We start from the raw sequence: 22,490 nt of genomic DNA, 5'->3' as shown, positions 1-22,490 counted from the left end.
AAAAAAAGTTCCTCATCTTCTTGCTTTTAAATGCACTAGCAAGTATCGTCCTCTTGTATCCTCTGGCTTGTGTTTCACCATTCATTCTGAAAAAAGTTCTCTGGGTTTTACTTTGTCAATGTCTTTGAGAACTTTGAACACATGTATCGGGTCCACTTGTAGCGTACTCTGTTCAAAACTAAAAAGGTTCAGTTCCTTCAGCCTGTCAGTATAGGACATTCCTTGAAGTATCTGGTTGCTGTACTCTAGACTGATTCCTGCACAGCAACATTTTCTATGTAATATAGTGATCAAAACCATACAAGGCATTCTAAATGAGGCCTAACTAGTGCATTATACAATTTTAACATTGCACCCATTAATTTGAATTCTACGCTTTTAACTACAGTATGTAGCCTAACATCGTTTGCCTTTTTTATTGCTTTCCCCACTTCTGTGCCTTAACAACATAGGAATAACCGTTACCTCTTGAAGTAAACTATTTTTAATACACTCGGCATGCCCTGTAAAGGCCTGTGAAATGCACAAGCAGACTGGCTGCTGCCAAGTAAATTTGTTATTTCATCCCTAGAGAGCTGCTTGTTGTACTTCTCACCTAAAAAAAGAAACTATAGTTAACGGGAAACAAGCATTTTAACACTATATATGTGCAGAATTCCCAGCATGCCCCCAGGGCAGAATCAGCTCCTGCAAACTGTTACATTCAGCACAAAGTACAGAATAGCCTATTTTAAAAAAGCCGCGTCAGCACAAGTGAGACGCTGTTATGCATCGTAAATGGGACACAGTAGAACCTGAAGACAGCACAGTACTGGAGAGAGTATCGCAGTCCTTCTGCCTAATTCCAGGTCCCAATCCTCTTCACCCTCCTAGGTGAAGCAAACAGTGCTTTTGAACAATGTGCCACTCGGGACAACTTTAAAAACACTACTAACAATGCTAACTCATATTTATGTAGTACTTATCATCTGTGAAGACACAGATAGGTCAAAAGAACCAAATATTTTTAGTCATGACCACAAAGGACTATGCTGGGATCAGCTTAGAGTCAAGAATTCAAAATCCTCAAAGGTAGAGCAATGGACTCCAGGCAAGCTTTATTTATCCCTTTGATCTCACTACCATTTATCGGCCTAACTAGTTTGAGATTTTCGATATTTGCACCATATTGTTTTTATGAAACATCTGAATCTAAGATATGTTTACTTTACCCTTCTCGGTTCACTTTTGTGGCAATTCACTGAAAGCAGTATCAATCGACAAGCCAAGAAAATCCAAGTTCGTTTTTTGGAATTGCTCAACTCTATTATTATTTCCTTTTATCCTAGGGTGGCAAATTTGAGGATTTTTAAAACTCATATGGATAGGTGCTGTGACACTACTACCAAGAGATTAACTCCTCTCGCTTAATCCAAGAAAGTATTACTCCACCTGTAGTGAAAGGTCATGCAGATCACTTTCGGATTTTATGCGGCTTGCTTATAACACAGATCAATTATACTGTTCTTTGAAAGATACCATTTGATACAACTTTGTTAAAACATAATATTCCTCCTGGAATTAATTTCAGATGCTTTTGTTTCATAAAAATATGAGGCATAACATTAATACATCTGTCAGCTTCAGAATGTTTAGAATCCCTATAAGCCACTCCCTGGGTAACTTGGCACTATTTAAGACAGCATAGATGTCTCATGGTGTATCTACAGTGAAGAAATATGTGAATTCAACATTTTGGAAATGTAGCAAACCGAAGTATTACACAGCATGATATGATTCAACTCAACAGCTGAAAACCTACAACTTTAAAAGGAACAATACAAACAGGAAAAACAGACAGTTAAACACAAAAAACAGATAAAAGAGCACTTCTCTGGATCCCAAAAGGACAGCTCAACAGAAATGCTACAGCTTTTCTTGAAGGCTAATACTCAATTATTTAGTTATTTTTTGTGCATATGATGACCTAGTTTTATAAAGACTGGTAAAACATGCAGAAGAATTAGTTCTCTGCAGCTCCAGATCTGCATTTTCCAATCCTTATACAGATCGGGCTAACTTGGAGGAATTCAAAAGAGAGAACAGAGGAGGAATTATGAAAGTGGTTTTCCTGTACATTAAAGTTAGACCACTTATATAATGAAAGTAAAAATACTATTTGATTTCATAGTAAAATGACTGCTTGAATTCAGTACAATTTCACATTTAATGAAGTATAAAAATCAGAAAAAGATCAAAGAAATGCTACAGAGACAGATATATGTGAATAACGTGACACCTTGCTAGGATGAATCCATTTCCATCTTTCTAATTGGTTCAAACTCTACCAGCTGTTCTTTTATGCCAATTTCATTCTTTGAGTAGCTCAGCTGGTGAGATCGTCCATTAGGCCTTCACACCTGCCACCTCACCTGTGGGTTCTTAAACAAGGCGTATTTTTCGATTCTCTCGATGAACATGAGCTTGTTCTGGCTGTCTCTCGTCCAGTTCTGCAGATTCTCCACCAGATTCTCATGATCTTCAAAAATTCTCTCTGAGGTAATTGAAGGGGAACAAGAAATTAGTTGCAGTCTGAATTTCTGATCATGTTTTTAAATCGTTTCAGTTTTCAAAGAACTTGTGCTTTACAAAAGACAAATTAAATCACTTAACTATTGATCCGTGTTAAATTCTGAAAATTATTATACATGTCTTGTTTTTGGTCTTTAATCTAAAACAGTGTTTGAAGAAGTAAGGTACTGGAGTTTCTAAAGACTTGAGGTTGGTTGGCGATGACGTTGGGAACATGGATCTGTGCAGGTACTGGAGTATTTTAGACAAAAACTCAATTTTATTTGAGGAAGAATGTGAATGAGCCATAAACTATCATTGTACAAGCAAATTATAACCAAGCATATCTCCAAACAAGTCACACTGATTTTTCACTTTTCTGCATGACAGACAACTTGAATAAAAATGAGAACATTTTTAAAGAAAATGAATTTAGTTTCTAGATGTGTAAATCTCAATAAATTACAAATCCTTTAATTCTCACGCTACTGCAAGTTTTTGTGCAAAAGCTGAGGACATTCGTATTCAAATTTGAATAAGATTAAGAAGTCTTAGTACTTCATTATTCATTATTAAAAAGGTGTTTTTTTTTGACTATGCTAAGTTTTAACATTGTCATAGACTACTACACAACCAAATAAATTCTCATCAAATTTCAAAAGGCCACCACTGATTTAAAGATGCTGAGAACAAAGAGACAAGACTGGGTCTGTAACAACATCCAGATTCAATCACTATAAGATTAGAAAGTGTCAATGCTGTGTCAGAGACCAAAATTCAAAATGTGCAAAAAGAAACCTCTGTTACCTATTCCACAGACCATGTAAAAGAATGCAATACCCCCAAATACAATAGCTATAAAGAAAAAAAAACACACAGAAAACTCAGGCAAGAAAAGGACATTTTAAGTCAAACTACATTAACATGCCCAGACTGAATCAGTAAGAAATAAGGAGAGTGGATACCAATTAAAACCATTTTGAGTCATCCTTCACTTGTATTCAAACTACAGCCAGCAAAAAAACAAGAATTTGACTGGGTGCAACTAATGTACAGTACCCGACAGACTTAGGTCAAACATTTAAAAAGATGGTTTAATTGCATCAAAATATGCCAATATATCAACTGTCTTAACAGTTACCATTTGCTTTATTGCCTGAAAAGCTCACATTCTCTTTTCCCCCCCTCCATCTTTTAAGATACCCCTTATACCTCGTTCCATAAACCTCCGAGACTGTATGCTTGGTTATAAATTCTCATAAATAAAACAAAGATCACAGACATGTAAGCCATCCCACATAAAAATGTCACTGGGCTTGCTCTTCCTGAACAATCATAAGAGCATTAATGATCATCCAGAATCCAGGAAAGAATGAGTAACACTGACAGCTATCGGTTCAAGACCTCCATCCAGATGGAACACTCACTGGGAATCACAATTCCTCTTTTCCTTTCACTATTACCTTCTGTACATGCACCCCTATCATCTAGTTATAACAAGGCAAAGCAGATCCAGTGCTGCTTTGAGACGATTATGACAAATACAATATTTTGCTCTTATAATGGGCCATGCAGCCTCCAAAGGCTAACAATAAGAAAATGAAAGAAAGATCTATTTGATAATGATAGCAATCTGCAACTGTTGTCCAAAAGATAGCTGAATTGCACATTACTGTGAATAATCAAACAAGTAAAAGCCAAAACTCAGTTACTTGTCAAAGCCATGTTTTTGGATTGATTGCACCAATATTTTTATTCAATCTTTTCAGAACCAAATCTGGATTTGAATAAAATTGTTTTGCAAATGCCCCCCCACCTCCCTGTTCCTTTTTTTAACCACTTACTGTTTTGGACACTATATACAGAAAGCGTATGCAACATGGTTTTCTTGTGTGCACACGTAGAATTTGAAGGAAGCTTAAATGCCAACTTCAGATGGATTAAGGGATTTGTCCTGAAATTTTCATCAAAAGCAGAAGCTTTTGAAAAAGGAAGCAATTTGTTGCACCCGTTTCTAACCACAGCAATCTTCCTCTTTTATAGCATCTATAAACCTGCCTCTATCAAACTACCTGTGTGATTATGATAAAACACAATACTGGCCAAATAACATTAACACAATGAAAGTATTCATCTGCATTGTTTAACTGCAGTTCACATTTCAAGGATTACAGCCTAGCAATTTATTGAATGCATTTCATACCTTCAAAAACCCTGTGCAGGATTAAGTCTTTTCCTATTTCCACTGCTCGTAAATTAAGATGATATAGCTCCCAATTCTATTTCAAATGAAAGTGGGACAGGCTGACAAAAACAGCTTGGACTGGTCTTCAGCATCAACACTGAAGGAAGATATATTGTATTTTAAAGCCAATCGCCTGGTGCAGTTCACTTGGCTAGCTGATCTCTCGAAACGTACTCTTACTATTTGATCACCACAGATCACTACAGTAGCAAGGGAGCAATCTGGAAGGAAGGCACAGAAAGATTTCTTTATTTTGGCTTCTATTGGAACTGAGGCTGAGGTCTGGAACTTTCTCTCTCCATGTTTTTTTTAGCATTTGAATTTCGTATTTTAATAACAGAACTTTTAATATGGATACTGTGTGAGTTTGAATGAAAAAAAACTTTTGGCATACATTATGTTCCCAAGAAGGAGGGAATTGATTTCCTTGCTTAAGTTCGAAGCTACAGTGTGTTGGATGCTGTTCTTCAACAGTTGGATGTAGTAGTTTCTAGTGTGAAGTGCTCTGGGATCTTTTGGATCTCATTAGATTTACGGGGATCTGGGTAGCGACTGATCTCAAGGTCCGGAAAGTGCAAGTTGCACTGCGAGATGCTGGTTTTATCGTTCAGCTACTTATAAAGAAGTGAAGATTTGAGAAAGCAAAAAACCTTAATTGAAACCCAAGGGCAGGCTCTGAAATTGTAGCCTTAAGAAGCAAGTGATGTCATTCAGGGAAGGAAGCTTAACAATTACTATTTGTTTCCACTGCAGGATTCAGGCACATGTTTGTACTGGCCAGCAGGAAGGTCTGCTTTAGAAGGAAACTGTGGTGCTCTTTTTCTTCAAATTGGGAAATTCTGAGATTTTATTTTGAATGCCCCTGTCAATCCTATACTAACAGTACAAAACCAGAGGCATAGTTCAGAAATAAAATCACTAGGAAAAACAGAAGTCACAATACTCACTCTTACCAAAATACACACAGGGAAAGTTGTTAATGTCATTTTATGTGGTTAGAGAATTCTGTTAAGTTACCAATATCCTTTCCAGAAAGATTTTAAGTAGACTGATGAGTAATATCCATATGGAGAAGAGAAAGCTTGTGCTTTGAAAACTATTTTTTTACGGCTTGGTTTAGTCACTGTTAGAGCTTGACTTCTTATTAATACACCCCATTGCGATGAAAGTAGCTGGGCACAATCAAGGCATTATGTATTGTGTTTATCTTTCTTTAATCTGCCGATTAAAACAATTAATGTAAAGTTTGATTTGGTCTTGTTTTTATCTGCAAAATGAAGTGCTGCAAAACCTAACTCCCATTTAAAATTCAGTAGTATATTAAAATATAATACAACATATGCAGGGACAGGTGGCTCTCCTGATACCAGCCCCAATAATTATGTCTCCAGATTACTTGCTGCGTTTTTTTTAGAGATGACACAGAATGGGAACTTTTTTAAAGTCTGCATGTGCTTTCTTGTTCTTCACTTTTTTATGAGGCCAAATTGGATTGTGTGCCGTAATGTACCTTAACCAAGACACCAAGCAGTTTCTTGTATTAATAAAGCACTATTCAAGCATTCCACAGTTTACTGATCCACCACGATGCCTCTCACCGTCAGTGTGACCTAATCTGCCCCCTTGAGTTGGCAAATATCACACATGAAAAGAAAATAAGGAAAACTGCAGCACAGCACACTTCATTACTGGAAAACACTCCAGCACCAACTGCTGAGGGCATACAAGGATCCCTACTGGTCAAATTCAGATGAGTTGTAAATTATGTTTGCAGTAGTACAGGGCAATATTTAGGTGCTACATTTTAGCAAACATGCAGTCATGAAAAGGTTTAGGGTAATTAGGAGTTAGAACTTCTCATAGTGACACTATTGAAGAGACCTGAATGAAAACAGTTTTGCAAAAAGAGAATTCTTCATTTCAAACTTTGTTCAGTGGAAGGCACTACCAAATCTCTGAATGAAATGCAATTCTAACATAACACACCGGTCAAGGGCTCATTTTGACAACCCTGAGGTCTCAAAACTTTGATAAATACACAATGTCGAACTGAATCTGCCGGCTTTTACAAACGTTCACAAGTGGCCATTTCAAATACCACCACTGAGGTGCTGGTTTAATTTAAAAGGTCAGTTTTCTTTGAATAGGAAGCTTTCGGCTGGTCTACCCTTGGCTAAATTAGTTCCACACATGTGGACAGTTTTCAGTCTCTGGAGAGGTTCTGAATTACTAAGACCTGATGGGATCTTCACTCTGTGAACCATGGAAATTTAGGTTAACTCTCATGCGTGACTGCATCAGGCCTACATAGGAGACTTGCTCACACCAGCACAAGGGCTCAGGATCATATCCTACCCCACTGACAAGGAATGGTGATTATATCCTGGCAAATCCTGCAAACTGGCTGTTTCAGGATACATGTTTCAACTAAGAGCATGTTTTTGAAATGCTTCGGGAGGCTTTTGCAAATTTCTGGAATTTCTGTTTTATTCATGGGGATATGTCATTTCGAGAGAAGTGGTTTTAGAAAGGCCGTGCTGTGCGATGCGTGGTTTTCTTTTAACCTTTTCCAGGAGGTTTGCGCTTTTATTTCATTTGTAAACGTACTGCATTGTGGGAAATCATAAGCAACTATCATTCATTTCGTGAGGTATGTTCCAAGACCAAAGCCCCTGGATTTGTATAAAAGTGTATAATAAAACAGATGACTCAATCATGAAGCAATTTTAGCAAAACGGTTAGTTATTTTACAACAACTGAACACACCTGGCAGAACTTTCCTTGCTGGAAATGTACTGAAGACTCTGCGACTATCTGCTTGTACGGTTTTTAGACGCTCAGATGCCAGGAACCCACTTGTATGAGGGTGGAGACTGGTACAGTCCAGTCATAATTTTTGTTTGTCTCCTTCAACTATGGCTCGGAGGAAGAGTGGGATGAATACGAGAGTAGTGTACACTCTCAAAAAGATGAGGAGTGAACATTCTCCAGCGTCACCAGTGAGAAGTTCTAAATATACACTCAAATGGTGGAAAGGTGCACAGTGCACTTCACTTACCCATCTGTAGCTCTGGGATGGTTTCAACTAGGGCCCAGTCAGGGCTATATCCACAGTGGGACTTGTCCAGCAAGCTGTCCAGAACCTGTCTGACCGTCTGCCTTTCATCCACCATCATGGTTTTTGAGCTCTCGTCGGACATGTGCACCCTGATCACCAGCTGAGGTGGGAAGAGAAGTCCGGAGTCACAACAGATTTGTGAGGATAAAAAAAAAAACCAAAACCAATACAATCGCTAACAGTCCAGGTCGAGGTATATTGCCACAGGGATTCTGGGGGGTCTTAGTGAATTCCTTTATGTACTGTAAATCAAACTGTTGAAAAGTATTTTGATCCTACAGAAAAGACATGACAATTTTGCAAGTACAGTAAATCTACTAATATTTATCAATCTAAATACTTGTCAATGGAAACAGACTTTCCGAGGCTTAAGATATGACCCTTGATCTTAAAGCAAGTAAAGGCAATTGTAGAGAGAGAATGACAGTTTTGTTTAATGTAAATATCATTACTTTCATTTGCTTTGGCAACACTGATTGTACCCATCGGTCATGCTAATAAAGCACCTTGAATTGAATGACAGAGTACAAAACTGCGATTTTCTGGTTTAGAAAGGCCTTTATATCACCTTTAGAGGCTTGACACCTACATCATTTTAATCTAAAATTATCTTTAATCTGAAACATGGGTGCATTTTACGCAAACGTAATACTTTAGATATTTTCCTAAACTTTTTTCTAAATTCTAATTTTCTAATTTTTTCTAATTCTAAATAATATCTATGCAATACAAATGAACATACAGTACTATAAGATTAGTTTTGTTCAATGGATATCATTTGCAATTGCCACAGGGATTAAGTTAGTTAGCTCCTGTATGGAACATCTAAAGTCATATTTAAAGTCACACTTGAATCAGGACTTACTGTATGATATCTCCATTCATTAATTGAAAAAGATTATAGCATAACCATGAAACAAGAAAATCATTTTTGCATGGGAAATGTACTTCATTCATCTGAATGATATACAGAACACTCATCAAGTAAAGCAGTTTTTTTTGTTAATTAAACTTCATCTTTGCTTTAAAGGTGCACAGCCTAATTAAAAGGAATATCAAAAACCAAAATGCCCCCCAAAAATGAAGGAGTTGCAGGTGAAGTAGAAACTGGGGCATTTTGGAAAAGGAGTACAGGTTTTTCTTGGCAACCACAGGCGTTATGTTCCTGAAAACCTCAGCAGTTGGGAAAAACGTAAGTACAGGTATATGGGAAATATGGGGTTAAGTTCTCAAGGTCTGTATTATACTCCTCAATGGCTGATGTAACTTGTAGATTTCACCATTAAAAATGACGAATACAATAACATGAATCACAATGAGACCTATGAAAGTAATTAATTAGAATAGAAGTGAAAAGAAGTGAATGTTAACTAAGATAGCATTAAAATCACACGAAGACACTGACACGACAAATGCACAACTGAACCCAGCTGGGTGAAGAGACGCTGGTGTGCAAGGGGGGTAAGACGACAACATAGAATCAAAAGGTGAAGCAGAAAAAGCAACTGTTTAAAGGTTTCCTTGGGAGAGCAAGGGCTTCCTGCAGGTGGGAAGACTGGTAATCACCAAGGAAACCATTGGTGTTGGTGTGAGAAGCTTGTACTTTGGTGTTCAACCCACCATAGAATTATTAAGAAACTGAGATCCAGTTTCATTTCAGTTTCATATACTGAGTGGGTATCTATAATAATCCACAGAATATCATTACAAATCCAGTGGCTTCTATAAGTAAGAGCCATCATCATCGCCTTCAACCTATTCCTGCGCATCTCACTGTTTATGAAAGCCCATTCTTCCTTTCTATTAACTTAAGTAAGGCTCTGTTGAGGCCATGAAATAATACAGATGCCCATATGTTTGGGAACGATTTGGCCTTCAATGGGTTTGTTGCCTTATTTCAAATTAAACCAATTTTAAGTTTAAGCAGGGTGCACTGCAGTAAATGTAGTTACTCCTGATTTAGCAAGTTTGTTCTGCACAAAGCCCTAAGGGCTAAATGTGCAAATTGTGATTTTTGTAGTGCTGCAGATGTTTAAGTAATGCAACACAGTACTACTTTTACAAGGTCTTGTAAAATCTGGAATACACACATACTGTACATCATAATCAGAATCCCCAAAATACCAGTATAAATAAAACATTCAGTTACAGTATTTTCAGTGTTCACACCGTGAGCATGCACCTAAGCACTACACATTCTCCTCTTTACATGCTGAAATGGTGTGGAGCTGCTAAAAAGACACTTTTTAAAATACATTTTAGCAGATGATTACAACACATTATACTGCAGTAAAATATGTCAGGCAACACAGATGATTCTGTACTGCTCAGCACTCCGTTGATGCCAGGCTTCCCTGGTAAAAGATTAAAATCTTCACAATAGCATTCAGGCCAGAATAGAAGATAACACTTTAAAAAAAAGGATCAGAAAAGCACACCAGGACAGGGCTGACTTGCATATTTGTGCTTTCTTAATGAGGCCAAGGCTGTTAAATGTCTGTTGATGGATTTTTAAAGACGGGCTTAATCTTGAGGAAAGTGATCAGTGTCAACCTGATTAAAAAGCAGAAGCCTTTACTTGGTAAATCTTTAATCTAGGCATACAGGCCTCTTCCAATAGCTCTCTAAGCAGCCTTGCTTCTGACAGAAAAACAAACCATGCATTCTTGTATGTTTCTTGTTCGAAGCCCACAGCCCAAAATATTATAATAAATTCAGATTATGTTATCTAATCATTAAGGAATTAAAAATGAATTGAGATCTTCCGGGAGTCCTCCTAAACTGAATTCCTGAACAAGGGATTACAGAGATAATCGGAAAGATCATTTCTCCCCTCTAATATAGTTGCTCCACGGTACTCAAAATCTCCACGGAACAGATGACTGGACAAGCTTCCAAGGGTCATTTAATCAATTTAGAGGTCGGCTGGCTCAGGCCATGTACCGTCATCAGGAACGGAGGGCGGGGATGAAAAGTTTAAAGCCCAGATGACAGATTTTAATCTCCAGATGCAGACTTCCTCAGGAAAAGTGCAATTAACTAACCGATTTTCAGATAGTTGGGTTTCTGAATGGGTTGCCACTGCTATATATATACTGTATATGCTACTGTATACAGTATGTCACTGCTATAATATATTATAAGCCTGTATATATAACTGATCAGCACTAGAAAAGAGTGGAAAAGGTTGTCCTTTCAAGATACAGAGTGGAGCCCAGAAACCATGTGAAGATTAGAAAAGCTGTGTCACACTCATAGCTGCCGTCCGCATTATAGGGGGGCAAAAAGTATTAACTTTCATTTTTAAATACTTGATGCAGAATTATTACTGCTGAGTCAGCACGTAGCTAACTGCAATGTCCACCTAGTGAAAACTGAGGCTTACTGTACCATGTCTTTCCAGTTTAATTCTCTCTGTACAAATAGAGAGCTATATTTCTGAGTGCGATGCTTAATGTGGAAATCCCCTTGCAGTCTTCTGCCTTTGTGTTTTACAGCACAAGAGCAGAGAACTAAGGCACTATTAACTGTGTCCACCTTGTGTAATTTGTCCACAATAACAGCCGCTCTTTCATGGTTGTGTTGACCTATTTACTGTATTTGGATTTTGCTTGTATTAAGTCTATAGTCCCAAAAGGCTGTGGCCGTTGTCACCGCCCTTCTGCAGCACAGGGAAAGAACTCCCTTCTAGAGCATGGAAGCTTGATTAGTTTCACTGGAGCTGATCTGCGATTTTGACTTGGATCCAGCTGAGTCTTGAAGAAAGAAGGTGAGTTAATTTATTCAAGTACAAAACACTGGGGACATTTTATAAGATAAGATATAAATATACAGCAATATAATCATTCTGCACTGTGAATTGTTGTATCTGTGACTCCACATGTCATGAGGTATGATTCTGTTTGATGAAACGATAAGGTACTTTTGACAGTTTTCAACAGTTTGAAAAAATCTTGATCACAAAGCCTTTTTTTTAACAGTACAGTTTCCGTATCATTCTCATCATTGTTGGAAATACAGGACTTTCAACTATCCATTCAGACAGACTGAAAAACACGCCCAACCATCACGATTGCCAAAACTACAGAATGACAGCCTGGACTCAGGGTTCCTTTTTTGTTCTGGTTTGCGATTAGAGCAGAAATACCTGATCAGTTCCTACACTATGCATGTCTTTTAAAGCACATACAGTATACTAATAGCCTTCTTCAAGGGAGAACAAACCTGTGATGTTTCCATATTTATAGAATTGCTTTTGCTTGCAGTGTACAGTATGTGGGTTTTACTTTGTAACTCACCATATTAAGCGTAACTGCAGTAGTTATATGTGGGTTTATACTGACTCTACTATACATTTTCAACTGCAATAACCTGTGCAAACACTAGCATGAACTTTTATTAGGCCCCTCACCTTCTTGACTTGCGCCTCTTTGATCTTCTCCAAAGCCACACGGATCTTCTCTGCCTTCAGTTTGGCAGCCTGCTCCTCCTAGGGACGTACAACACACAAGATTTAAGTGGAGTGCCACGGCCACCAGTGCCTGAGCTTCCCTGGCACAGACATGGCTGAAAGAATTCAAAGAGGGAATGGCTTTTCCCCCCCTGAGTATGGTTTGTTTTCTCTTTAGCTATCACACACACACACACACCACAGCCAGAAGTGCTTCCTTACAATGTGCCACTGGGACACAGTATCCAATAGTGTGTCCCCAAAAAGTGACAATGTGCCTTCGGCATTCACAGAGCACACAGCATGACACTTACCTGACGTTTCCAGCACGCCGCCATAGTAAACCCTCTTTTACCAAGCAGTGTTTCTCTGGACTTTTTTTTTTTAAAGCTGCTGACAGTCACTCAGAGTGCAGAAGGCGAAGCTTGTGGCACTGACCAATATACGCGGGGGGTCTATAGAACACCCTCATGTTCTTAACCTTTTAGAGATGGCTGTTAGACATTCTCCCCTCCCAGGGATTTTGTGAAGCAAGCACAAACCAGTTTTCTTCCTTCGAGAGAGCTGTTCCAGTAGAAAAGAGGTCCACTGCAGCCCAGGAAATCCAGAACCGTTTTTAATCCAGAATTAAAAACTCCAACCTTCCTCCCAGCATTGGTTTTAGTGTATTATCCCGATGTTTGAAGTTTCAGACGATCGTTTTTCATGCCTATTTTATTGCTTTGAGAAGCAGCTAGGTTACCCAGCTATACATATGCCATGGAAACAAGCCAGAAATTGCCCTTTGTTTTCCCAGAGAAAAGGCAAATAAACACAGGTACACGACTCTCCCTTTCCGTGACTCTTTCGTCAGTGAGGTTACCAGTAGTGTTATTATTTTCCCCCAAAATCTCCAGGTCAACAATACCAGCTGTGCCTCAGGAAAAAAATTTCGGCCCAAGGAAACCAAGAGTAGGCAGAGAAGGCGTCTCTGTCCGTGTCCCGGTATCGCAGTGCCCGGGAGAGAGAGAGAGGGGGGAAAAAAAATTCACAGCTTTCGCGACGGGACTCCACGCTGGCGCTGTCTGGCTGCCCGCTGGCGGAGGTACCCCCTCTGCAACCCAGCACCAGCTGTGGAGCTCCTGGAACGTGCCGAGTCACTCCGCCTAATCCCCTTACACAAAAGTGTGCGGGCAGATTGGACGCTGAAGGGGGGTGGGGTGGCACAGACACATTATCACTGAACCCAATCAGGTAAAGAGCAGAAGATTTCAGCAGCCAGCTGTGTAGAAACGGATTCATGGCTTTTAGCAGTGGCGGGTTTTAAGGTATTAAGACCCAAGCTTCTAAACCCACCCCTCCTCCCGGACTGATTTTCTGCTTTGATGCCTTAGCAAGCATCAGAGATTTAAACAGAATTAGCTACATATCAGAAAAAGTCCATAGAACCTCTTCCATGCCTTAATACTGAAATCTAAACAGTGTTAAAGTGTTAAAAAGGTGTTTTGAATGTAACTATTTATGCCAATGAATTGGTTTAGCTATTACAACATGAGCTCGGTTGGGATTGCCATTTAGATGTGTGTGAACATAATGCACATCTCCTTACAAAAGGAACAGAAAATGTCCTTCTGCTTTTGATTAGATAAGCAAGTCACATGGCAGAGGCGACGATGTACATCAAACGTGTTATAAAACCTGAACGTTTTGCAGATTTATTTTCCCTCCCCTCTTCAGAGAGAGAAGAGTTATTTTACATGAAAATTACAGAAAATAAACCTGCCAGGTTCGACTTCAAAGCGCAAGAGATCTGGCGTTAATCATTCTGCTAACTGCTGTGCTTGTTAATGCAGTTCTTCCTTTCACTGTGCTGTACAATCCCGAGAACCTGTTCTAATGAGAAATGCACACTTGGCACTAAAAAGGCAATTTAAAAACATTCTACGCAAAAGAGCCTTTCTTGGCAACAAAGAAGCAGAGTGCAAGTTATTTACTGTTTACAGATAAGCAGATAATGCTTATAGGATCTTAGTGCAAATTAGATCAATTGTACTTTGCATCTCTAAAACTAAATTGGGGTGTGAAGTGCTAATCCACTTGTTCAGCCACACATCCCCCCTCAAGAGCTGAAATTAAGCACCTTTAGCACAGACTACAACATCATGTCAGGTTTGATCAGTGCCGTTAATTATTGATGACAAAACCGCTCCCAGTCCTTCATCATGCGATGCCTGAGATAATACCACACTGGGCAGGTGTAGCCCCCTAAAGGCATGATGGGAGGTGCCGGGGGCTGTCAGATGTTTCCGTCTGGTGCGCGTAGAAAGAGGCGTACACATGCCAGAGAAAGAGAGAGACAAAACGGGGATGGGCAGGCGAGAGAGAGAAGGAAGGAAAGGTCCTGATGCTGCTTAGCGCTCTGAGCCAAAGAGGATTAGAGCAAATCAGCTGGCATACACTGCCACTCTTTGGCGAGCCAATCAAATCAAATATTTCAAGCAGAAAGATTAAAACATTTCGATATTGCAGCTGGCCAAACCCATTTAACACTTGCACTGCTGAGTACAGTAAAAAATATCATGACCTAGGCTGCATTTAAATGTTTGTCAATTATTTTACCTTAATATGTGCTGAAAATGAATCTGTAGTAGAAAGTGTCAGCACTGCATGTCACACCAGACTTTAAAAAAAAAAGCACAGTATTAGTAATTATTTCAGTTGCCTGTGCACTGCTTTTCTATGCACTTATTTTATTGAATAACACAACTTATGATCTACTGATCATCAAAAGAAACTTGGCACTATTTCTGCATGCACAGTATGAAGGGAAGGAGGCAGTGTGCAAGACAAAAGTGCTACATACAGTTTTGGAAGCAAAAGTTCAAAGCGGTAGTTTGCAGAAAGAAAGATGGGAGAATATGAAGAGCAAAGACAAAGTACTTCACATTGACACCACCTTTGAGTCGTTGTTGAGTGGTAAAGTCTTCTAACCGGCTCCCGTTTTGAGAGCCTAACGATTACAATTATGATTCCTGTGTTCTAGCTTAGCCGTTATTGGCACGTGACAGAAGATGCCGCGGTCTATCCTGCAATCTTGGCATGGGTGCCTGAACCTCTCCTTCACTGCAAAGCCGGTTTCACTCTCTCAGTCCCATTTTCCAGTATTCTGGCAGGAGTCCGCAGAAGCCAGGCAATAAAACCAGTTTCGAACAGCCATCTCTAAAAGGCATCCTCACAAGTTGTTCTTCACTGGAGACTAGCGGATCTCATCAGATGGAGTCCTTCATTTTCCAGTTTATTCACAAAGAAACACTGCTGAGAAAGCAGACACCTCTTTGATACTCCCAAAATGTGAACATCATTCACGAGTGCTCTCATCTAACACGGGGGGGCACCTCTTTCATTTGGAGTCACCGTGAGTGAAACGGGCAAAAGGAATACACCAGTAACAAAACCTTTGCATATAAAATCTTATAATCATAAGTATGGGAAACGGCATGCACCTGCATACTCTCATGCAACATGTCAGGACACTTCAAGAAGACGCCAAATAATTGAAATGCTGCAGCATCATGGGATCACGGGAGGTACACTCACGAGTTTGGTGGGAAGGGATGTTGAAATGCACAGGACAAGTGCATTTGTGGTCTTCTGGGAGTGAGAAGGAGTCTCACTGGAGGCATGCAAGGAGCAGGAGGGGGTGGCACAGTGATGCACAGAGTATAAGGAAAGAAGGAGGGTGAAAAGCAGAAAAAGAACAGATGACTGGTAGCTGAGACAAGCCCCTTTCTCCTGATGCCTGTAATTTAAGCTATTTTTGTTTGTGAATTAAACAAAAAAGCATTTATATTAAAGCACTTGGAAATGGAAATGGTACCATTTTGATTGGTTTTCTTAAGGTACCAAAACAAATTTTATTTTGTTGTTCTCACATATAATATATAGGATAGGATGAGAGAAGTTTTTTTTTTAGTATTAACCTAATCTTGCATGACAATAACTTGTTTGCCACACAATTTCTACTTCACTCAACACTTGCAGCAATCTGTTGAAGCTATTTAAAAGAGAGATGTGGGCACTTGTTTAAGTTAAGAACAAAAATAAGGATTGATCAGTTTGGATACCATTATACTGCAGGGACATATTTAGACTTAATTCTATGGAGGTGTGGCTCATTTAACATCATATGGAGGTTTAACTACATCCCCATATACATAGACTCATACAAAGATCCAGCAAATAATTTCCTTACAGGGACCTAATCTATTATCTATTAACTGATACCATCAAACTGCAGCCCAAAGTATCCAGTATTGGCTTCTCCTATAGAGTCAATAATAAATCAAAGTGTTTACATCAGCCCTGAGTTAATAAAATACTGCTTCACAGAGGTGTGTGCACAGCTGCTGTAGCAGGCAAAGTGTGGAAACAGTTTCACAGCACTCACTAACATTCACTGTTCCAGGCTGGGCAACATGACATCATGAAAAAGGGGCGGGCTCACAGGAGGAAGGGGTGGGGTTATACACACTACCTATAGAGCAGAATCACATGCAGCAGAAGAGGGAGATGTCACCTTGGTCAGCAAGTGAGAAGGCTTTCCTGCAATGTTTTTCAGAATCAGGGAGGTTTCCCTGTCCAGATAGGAGTGCTTGGTGCAGAAAAAATAGGAAATAAAAGACAAGAGACATTAGTGCAATGATTCTTAAAATTTGTTTTTTAAAAAAAGTGTGAAAGCACAGACCCAAAGCATTCTGGTACCGATCACAATCATTTACACTTTGCAAAGAAGCAACCCCAACAAAGCAGCAATCCTGTACCATCTGGATGAAAAAATAAGGTCATGTTCTGACTGCAAGGCATTCATTTAAAACTGTTTGAAAGGGGATCGCTATGATTTAAGCCCAAGACAGAAGATCAGGAGGTTAGCAGGGATGACAGATTCCATGATGAAAAACAGAAGGAAGCTAACTTCTCTTTTGTTTCAGGTCTGAAAAAATTTGCTTTCAGACTGAAGACCATTGTCTGTTATTCAATAACACAATAATTATATTGTATTTTCACAATTATATGCATCTAACAATGCAAGAATAAACTAGGTACGAGCAAACTGTTGAAGTGCTACAACTATTTAGAAATCAAAAAGACCAACATTGGTTTTTTTTGCTAAAAAAATTGCCTTTTAATACTTGCATCCATCTTTGGTTAGTAGCTTATCTGGTGAAGGTCATAGCAAGAGTCTATCCTGACATATGACACACGAAGGTGCATATGACAGCACATGCCTGATCTCTCTCATGGATGGGACAACAGTCCAACCCAGAGCCAAGGAGAAAGGGGGCAATTTAGAGAAGCCTAGCCAGCAGATCTTCGGATGGTGGAGAGATACAGGATTCCCTAAAAACATGCAAATGCCACACAGACAGAAGAATGATTCTGGAATTGAACACTAGGGTTCTGAGGCAGCCACACCACATACATTAATTTTCATTATTTAAAAACACAAGTTACCACGCATTAAAAATACCCGGAAAGATTTGGTCTTAAGTTGCAATGATTTAATGTTCAATGCCTAGAACAGCGCACTGACCACCTTTGCACCAATTTAGTTTTTGCCACTAAACATAAATCGTTTTGAATCTTGACTGTCCTAAGTACAGACACCTGTAGGAGGAGCTCCCTCCAATCTTTGGAAGTAACAGGAAACAGAATACATCTTTTTTTTAAGTGGCACCCAAAGATGAGTTTTATGATCTATGGTCCATATGGAAACGCACAGTTGTGAGTACAGGACTGCTGCTTCTCCCATACAATGTTATTTTCAAAAGAAAGCTTGCCGTTATCATTCTGGCTTTACATCGTGATTCCCTCCCCTATCCCCCTCCCACCCCCCCATACACACACACACAACAACAGAAACCCAGGCTAGGAAATGTAGGCCTTCCTAAAACCATCCCTGGAAGTTAAGAAATGGAGCTTCTCAAGAGCCAGAAGAAAAAGACTCCTGGCACCCTAGAAACTAGCTAATACTGCACAAGCTCGATTACTTTAATTGTGTAAAATGACCAAGCAAAAGACACCAGTGCCAGAGGTCAAAGAAGAGTAGTGTTATAATTCAGAACATCAGACATGTTGCAAAAGGTTGCTTTCTGGCCTCTGGGTTATCTAGCTGCTTGAGACTGATTGATCCAGGGACTTCCTCCAGTAATTTTATCGAACTAGTACCCTAAAGTAGGGGTTAGTCGTACCTGCTCCCCACATTTTAAGGAATCGGTCGTGCTTAATCCAAAGCTTCACCAGGTAAAATGGCAAGTTACCTACTATCAAAATGCTCTTTGCTGCATTTTTCGTTCTGCGGCTTTTTTCTCCTCTGAAAAATGTGCACGCCTCAACATTCACGTGTGAGCCTTCTGAGGGAAAAGCTACACATCACCTTAGCTCATTGTTTTTCTGAAACAGCGACTGTTGAGAAGATCTCCTTCAGTGCTGTCAAACTGAAAAGGACTTGAATGTTGGAGGGAATATTAAACAGATTTCGCTCCCCACTCCCCTTAGTAAAGATGGAGAAAAAAAAAGAATGTGGGTTTTTAACTCTGAATAAGCATTAGATAAACAGCCAATGAAGCTAAAACATAAAAATAACAGTATCACATAGGCAAGCTCTGACACTTATTGTACTATCACCAAAGTGAAAGTACTTTTCCTCACTCCCTTGAGCATCAGGCAGAAGAGCTAACTGGCCTTAGATGGTGCTGAGATGACTGCTTTCTCAGAGAAAACTACAACAAACAAGCTGCAGACTAACTTTCAAAGACTTATACACCTTACCAGGTGCATACCATTATACATTGGTGTTTAATTTCTTTAAAATATGACAAAAGTCCAGTGAACATCCATTATTAAACCCTGTATTAACCTTCACTCAGTGATGTCTATAAGCATTGTAAGAACTTGTTTTGTGTCTCACCTTAAGTGTTACTCTTTGTGTAAGCCTATGCCATATCTGATAAAAAGGCAAAAATTTATGCTCATTTCCTTTGCCTTAAAACAATCCACATACAGTTTTGTCAACTGGAATGGTTAATAAGACTTAACTTACCTTAAGATCTCAGTCAGATTCTCTAAGAAGCTCATTTGAACTACTTTCTTATGTTTTATCTGAGAAGTACTGTATAATGGCTCAATATACCTTAACAATTGCTTAAATGGGGAATACTTCATCATTTTTAATCTGATGAAGAGGTGTAATTTATAAGAATTAAGCCAGCAGACACAAGGAGGGCAGACAGACATTCTTCGAGCCACAGCATATACAGTACTGGATCACATTAATGAAATGTCTCTGCACAATTGTGTCTTTCTCATTCCTCCTTGAAAGTTTCTATGGTTCATTCCCAGTTGCATGACATCAGATTTTCTTACCCAAGGGTTTCAAATCAAATTAACAGATTGACCTAATCCTGGAGTCCGAACCCTTGGCACATGTTACCATAAAGATCACTGCAAAGGCACCTGTTAATGCAGCTTCTGCCAACTGCTCTGATAGTAACCTTAGAAGGCAAACTGTGCTCTGATGCACTGTATTAAAAACTGCTGGGAAAGCATATTAGAAAAATGTACCTGCCAACAGCAAGACTAACATTACACTTTTGTAACTGTTGCTTCCTCTTCTCACACCTGACAGCACTTCCTGGTTGTTGTCAACATTGTAAGCAGATTTAAAACTTCTCCAATTAGTTGTGGGGGGGGGGTGAGCTCCACATTTAACGACCACGCATGCATACAAGCCTCATCAGTTGACTTTGTATTATTAGCAAAGTTACCGGAGGCAAGACATTGTGAATTTTTACCAAAGAAATCAGATTTCTTTCTCCTCAATGTTTTCATCCAACAGCTGTAAGTTCAAAATATAGACCCCCTACCTATCTTACACACCACTATATATAATTTTATATTTATCACCTTTAATAACAATATCAATTATGGGATATTTTTAAGAGAAGTGCAAATAAGTGTTATTCACCATTATGTTCTCATCCTGTCCAATATCCTGTGTGGAAGAGTCTATTTAAAAACAGGTATTCGTTTTTTGTTTCTATTACATAGCTGGCAATAGGCAGGAATTGTGTTTTTTTTAAGCATCAACCAGGTGTGTCCTTTATACAAACAATTGTGCCAATTACTAAGTATAGTAAAACATTTGAATGCCTTTTTTATCAAAATAAAATGCTTACTTCTAAAAAAGAAAACTCTTTTATTGTGACAGCAGGGTATTGACACCTTGAACGCCCTCACGGGAAACAAAATATTTTCTTTTGATGTTGTTCCAGGTTACAATCAGGTTTAGAGGAGTTACTAAGAATCTTGACCAACTCATGCAATCCCAAACTGGAAACGGTTACTTCTGTGCAGGCGGGTTAAGAGTCAGGCGTGAATAAAGAGGCAGAAGACACTGAAGACACTGCACACAATCCTGCAGACTTACAGTGTTCAGATCCACTTCCACTTCCTCCTGGGCAAAGTCAAGATGGCGCCTGACCTGTTTACTGGGCCGTCGCAGAGGAGCATGCTGGGAAGGTGGAGGAGTGAGAAAGTGGGGAAGATCACAAAGAAAAGGGAGGGTGCAAAAAGAAACCTTTTAGGCATGCAAGAGAAGGAAACAGGGTGCAGTTAACCAGGCTCGGATTCAGTCCATCATCTGAAGGCCAACGGCTAGATTGAGAATCATTTACTGTCCTTCAATAAAGGGGTTCAAAAAGTGCCTTGTACAGAGATCTAAAAAGAGCTGGTTGCTTCAGATTGTGCACTTACTAGATTTCAAAGGAGTATACTGAGGACTCTTCACTCAGACCTATTAAGAACCAATGTGATTTCAGGGAAAAAGTAAAAATTGGTGTTTTGTGGGGGCATTCAGACCAGGATTTATGAGGTGGATAATGCCTGTGCAGTATATGGAAGAAAAAATAAATTGTTCAAAGCTGTGCAAAAGATGTACAGGCCTGCCACCTGCAATATATTTAAATGGGATAATTTGTAGAAACATTACAGTGGGGAAAAAAAAAACATTTATTTTTCAAGAGGCTGCCCCACATTATTATTTCCATTTTTTAACATTAGTTGTTCTCCCTCTTCGTTTCTAATTTAATCCTCCATTGCCTGAGCTGCTGGAAGGCTATTATCTCTTCTATGCATGATTGGAATCAACCTGTAATAACCACTACACGTAAGGGGGCATCTGTGATGTTGTGAATGGCTTGAGATTACTGAACGTGTAACGCCGACTTTAAATGAAAAATGATGGTATCTGTCCTTGAAAACAAAACACCAGTCTCTTGAGGATGAGCAACAATCTGTGAACTGCTATCCTGCCTACTTGACTGTTCTCAGTGACCCTTCATTATGGTGAACTACAGGTGTCAGCTAGCAGATACAACCAGTACCATTGGCCCCCATGAGTTACGCAGGGGGCTGCTGGCTTACACTGGGTTGATTCAGCCCTGGAAAATACCTACACTGCAATCTTAAGAGATGCTTTCTCCTTTAAATGGAAATAGAACCCCTAAATTATCAATTCTCCAGACGCCGAGCCCCCGCTAACGAGCTCAATTACTTTATTCTAATTCATTAGCATTAAATATTAACTGCTTCTTCAAATTTTATTAGGAGATGTCTTGTGTGGATTGCTCTAAAGAGCTATTTGAATTTGGTGTTAAATTGTGACTAATTAGCAGATATTCTACAAAACATACTGACTTCTTGAAGTGGACAATATTATTTTTATTAATATTTTCAGGATTACTTTAGGTGCTCAAGCCTTGAACCTAGTTGCCTGCCTTGTTATTCAGACTTCTTCTGCGCCTAATGTCAAGGTAAAACTAGAATATGCCACATGATACCATGTCTTTCACTTGTCTGTGCATCATTTCTTTCATTTATCATTCAACACAGCTTGTGTTATACTGTGTATGTATGATACATAATTTCAAGGCTCTGACTTACAATGATCTGGCTATCTGATTTGGAGCTGTGTAAAAACGCCCGACCAGATTCATCAAACAATGGCGATATTTACTGCTGTAGATGGAAACATACTGTAGCTTTGAGGAAACCCCCAGATCCCTGCTTATCTTTCAGTTAATGGTACAAGC

The 22,490-nt window shown here is 39.2% G+C and overlaps 1 protein-coding gene across 3 annotated transcripts in view; it reads right to left on the bottom strand.

Annotated features, from left to right (window-relative positions):
* The window catches only part of raph1a (Ras association (RalGDS/AF-6) and pleckstrin homology domains 1a), a 137,505-nt gene that overhangs the window by 26,179 nt on the left and 88,836 nt on the right, over positions 1-22,490 (bottom strand). For all 3 annotated transcript variants that reach the window (XM_088931013.1, XM_088931014.1, XM_088931012.1), the window contains 3 exons: positions 12,325-12,402; positions 7,854-8,013; positions 2,412-2,533 (listed from right to left, as the gene is read on the bottom strand). In XM_088931013.1, coding sequence (XP_088787139.1) covers positions 2,412-2,533; positions 7,854-8,013; positions 12,325-12,402 — 360 coding nt within the window. The remainder of the gene's footprint in view (positions 1-2,411; positions 2,534-7,853; positions 8,014-12,324; positions 12,403-22,490) is intronic.

Source organism: Atractosteus spatula, chromosome 13 (assembly GCF_055471065.1).
Source record: "Atractosteus spatula isolate fAtrSpa1 chromosome 13, fAtrSpa1.hap1, whole genome shotgun sequence".
NCBI classification, from domain to species: domain Eukaryota; kingdom Metazoa; phylum Chordata; class Actinopteri; order Semionotiformes; family Lepisosteidae; genus Atractosteus; species Atractosteus spatula.
This window is presented reverse-complemented; position numbering and strand designations above follow the sequence as displayed.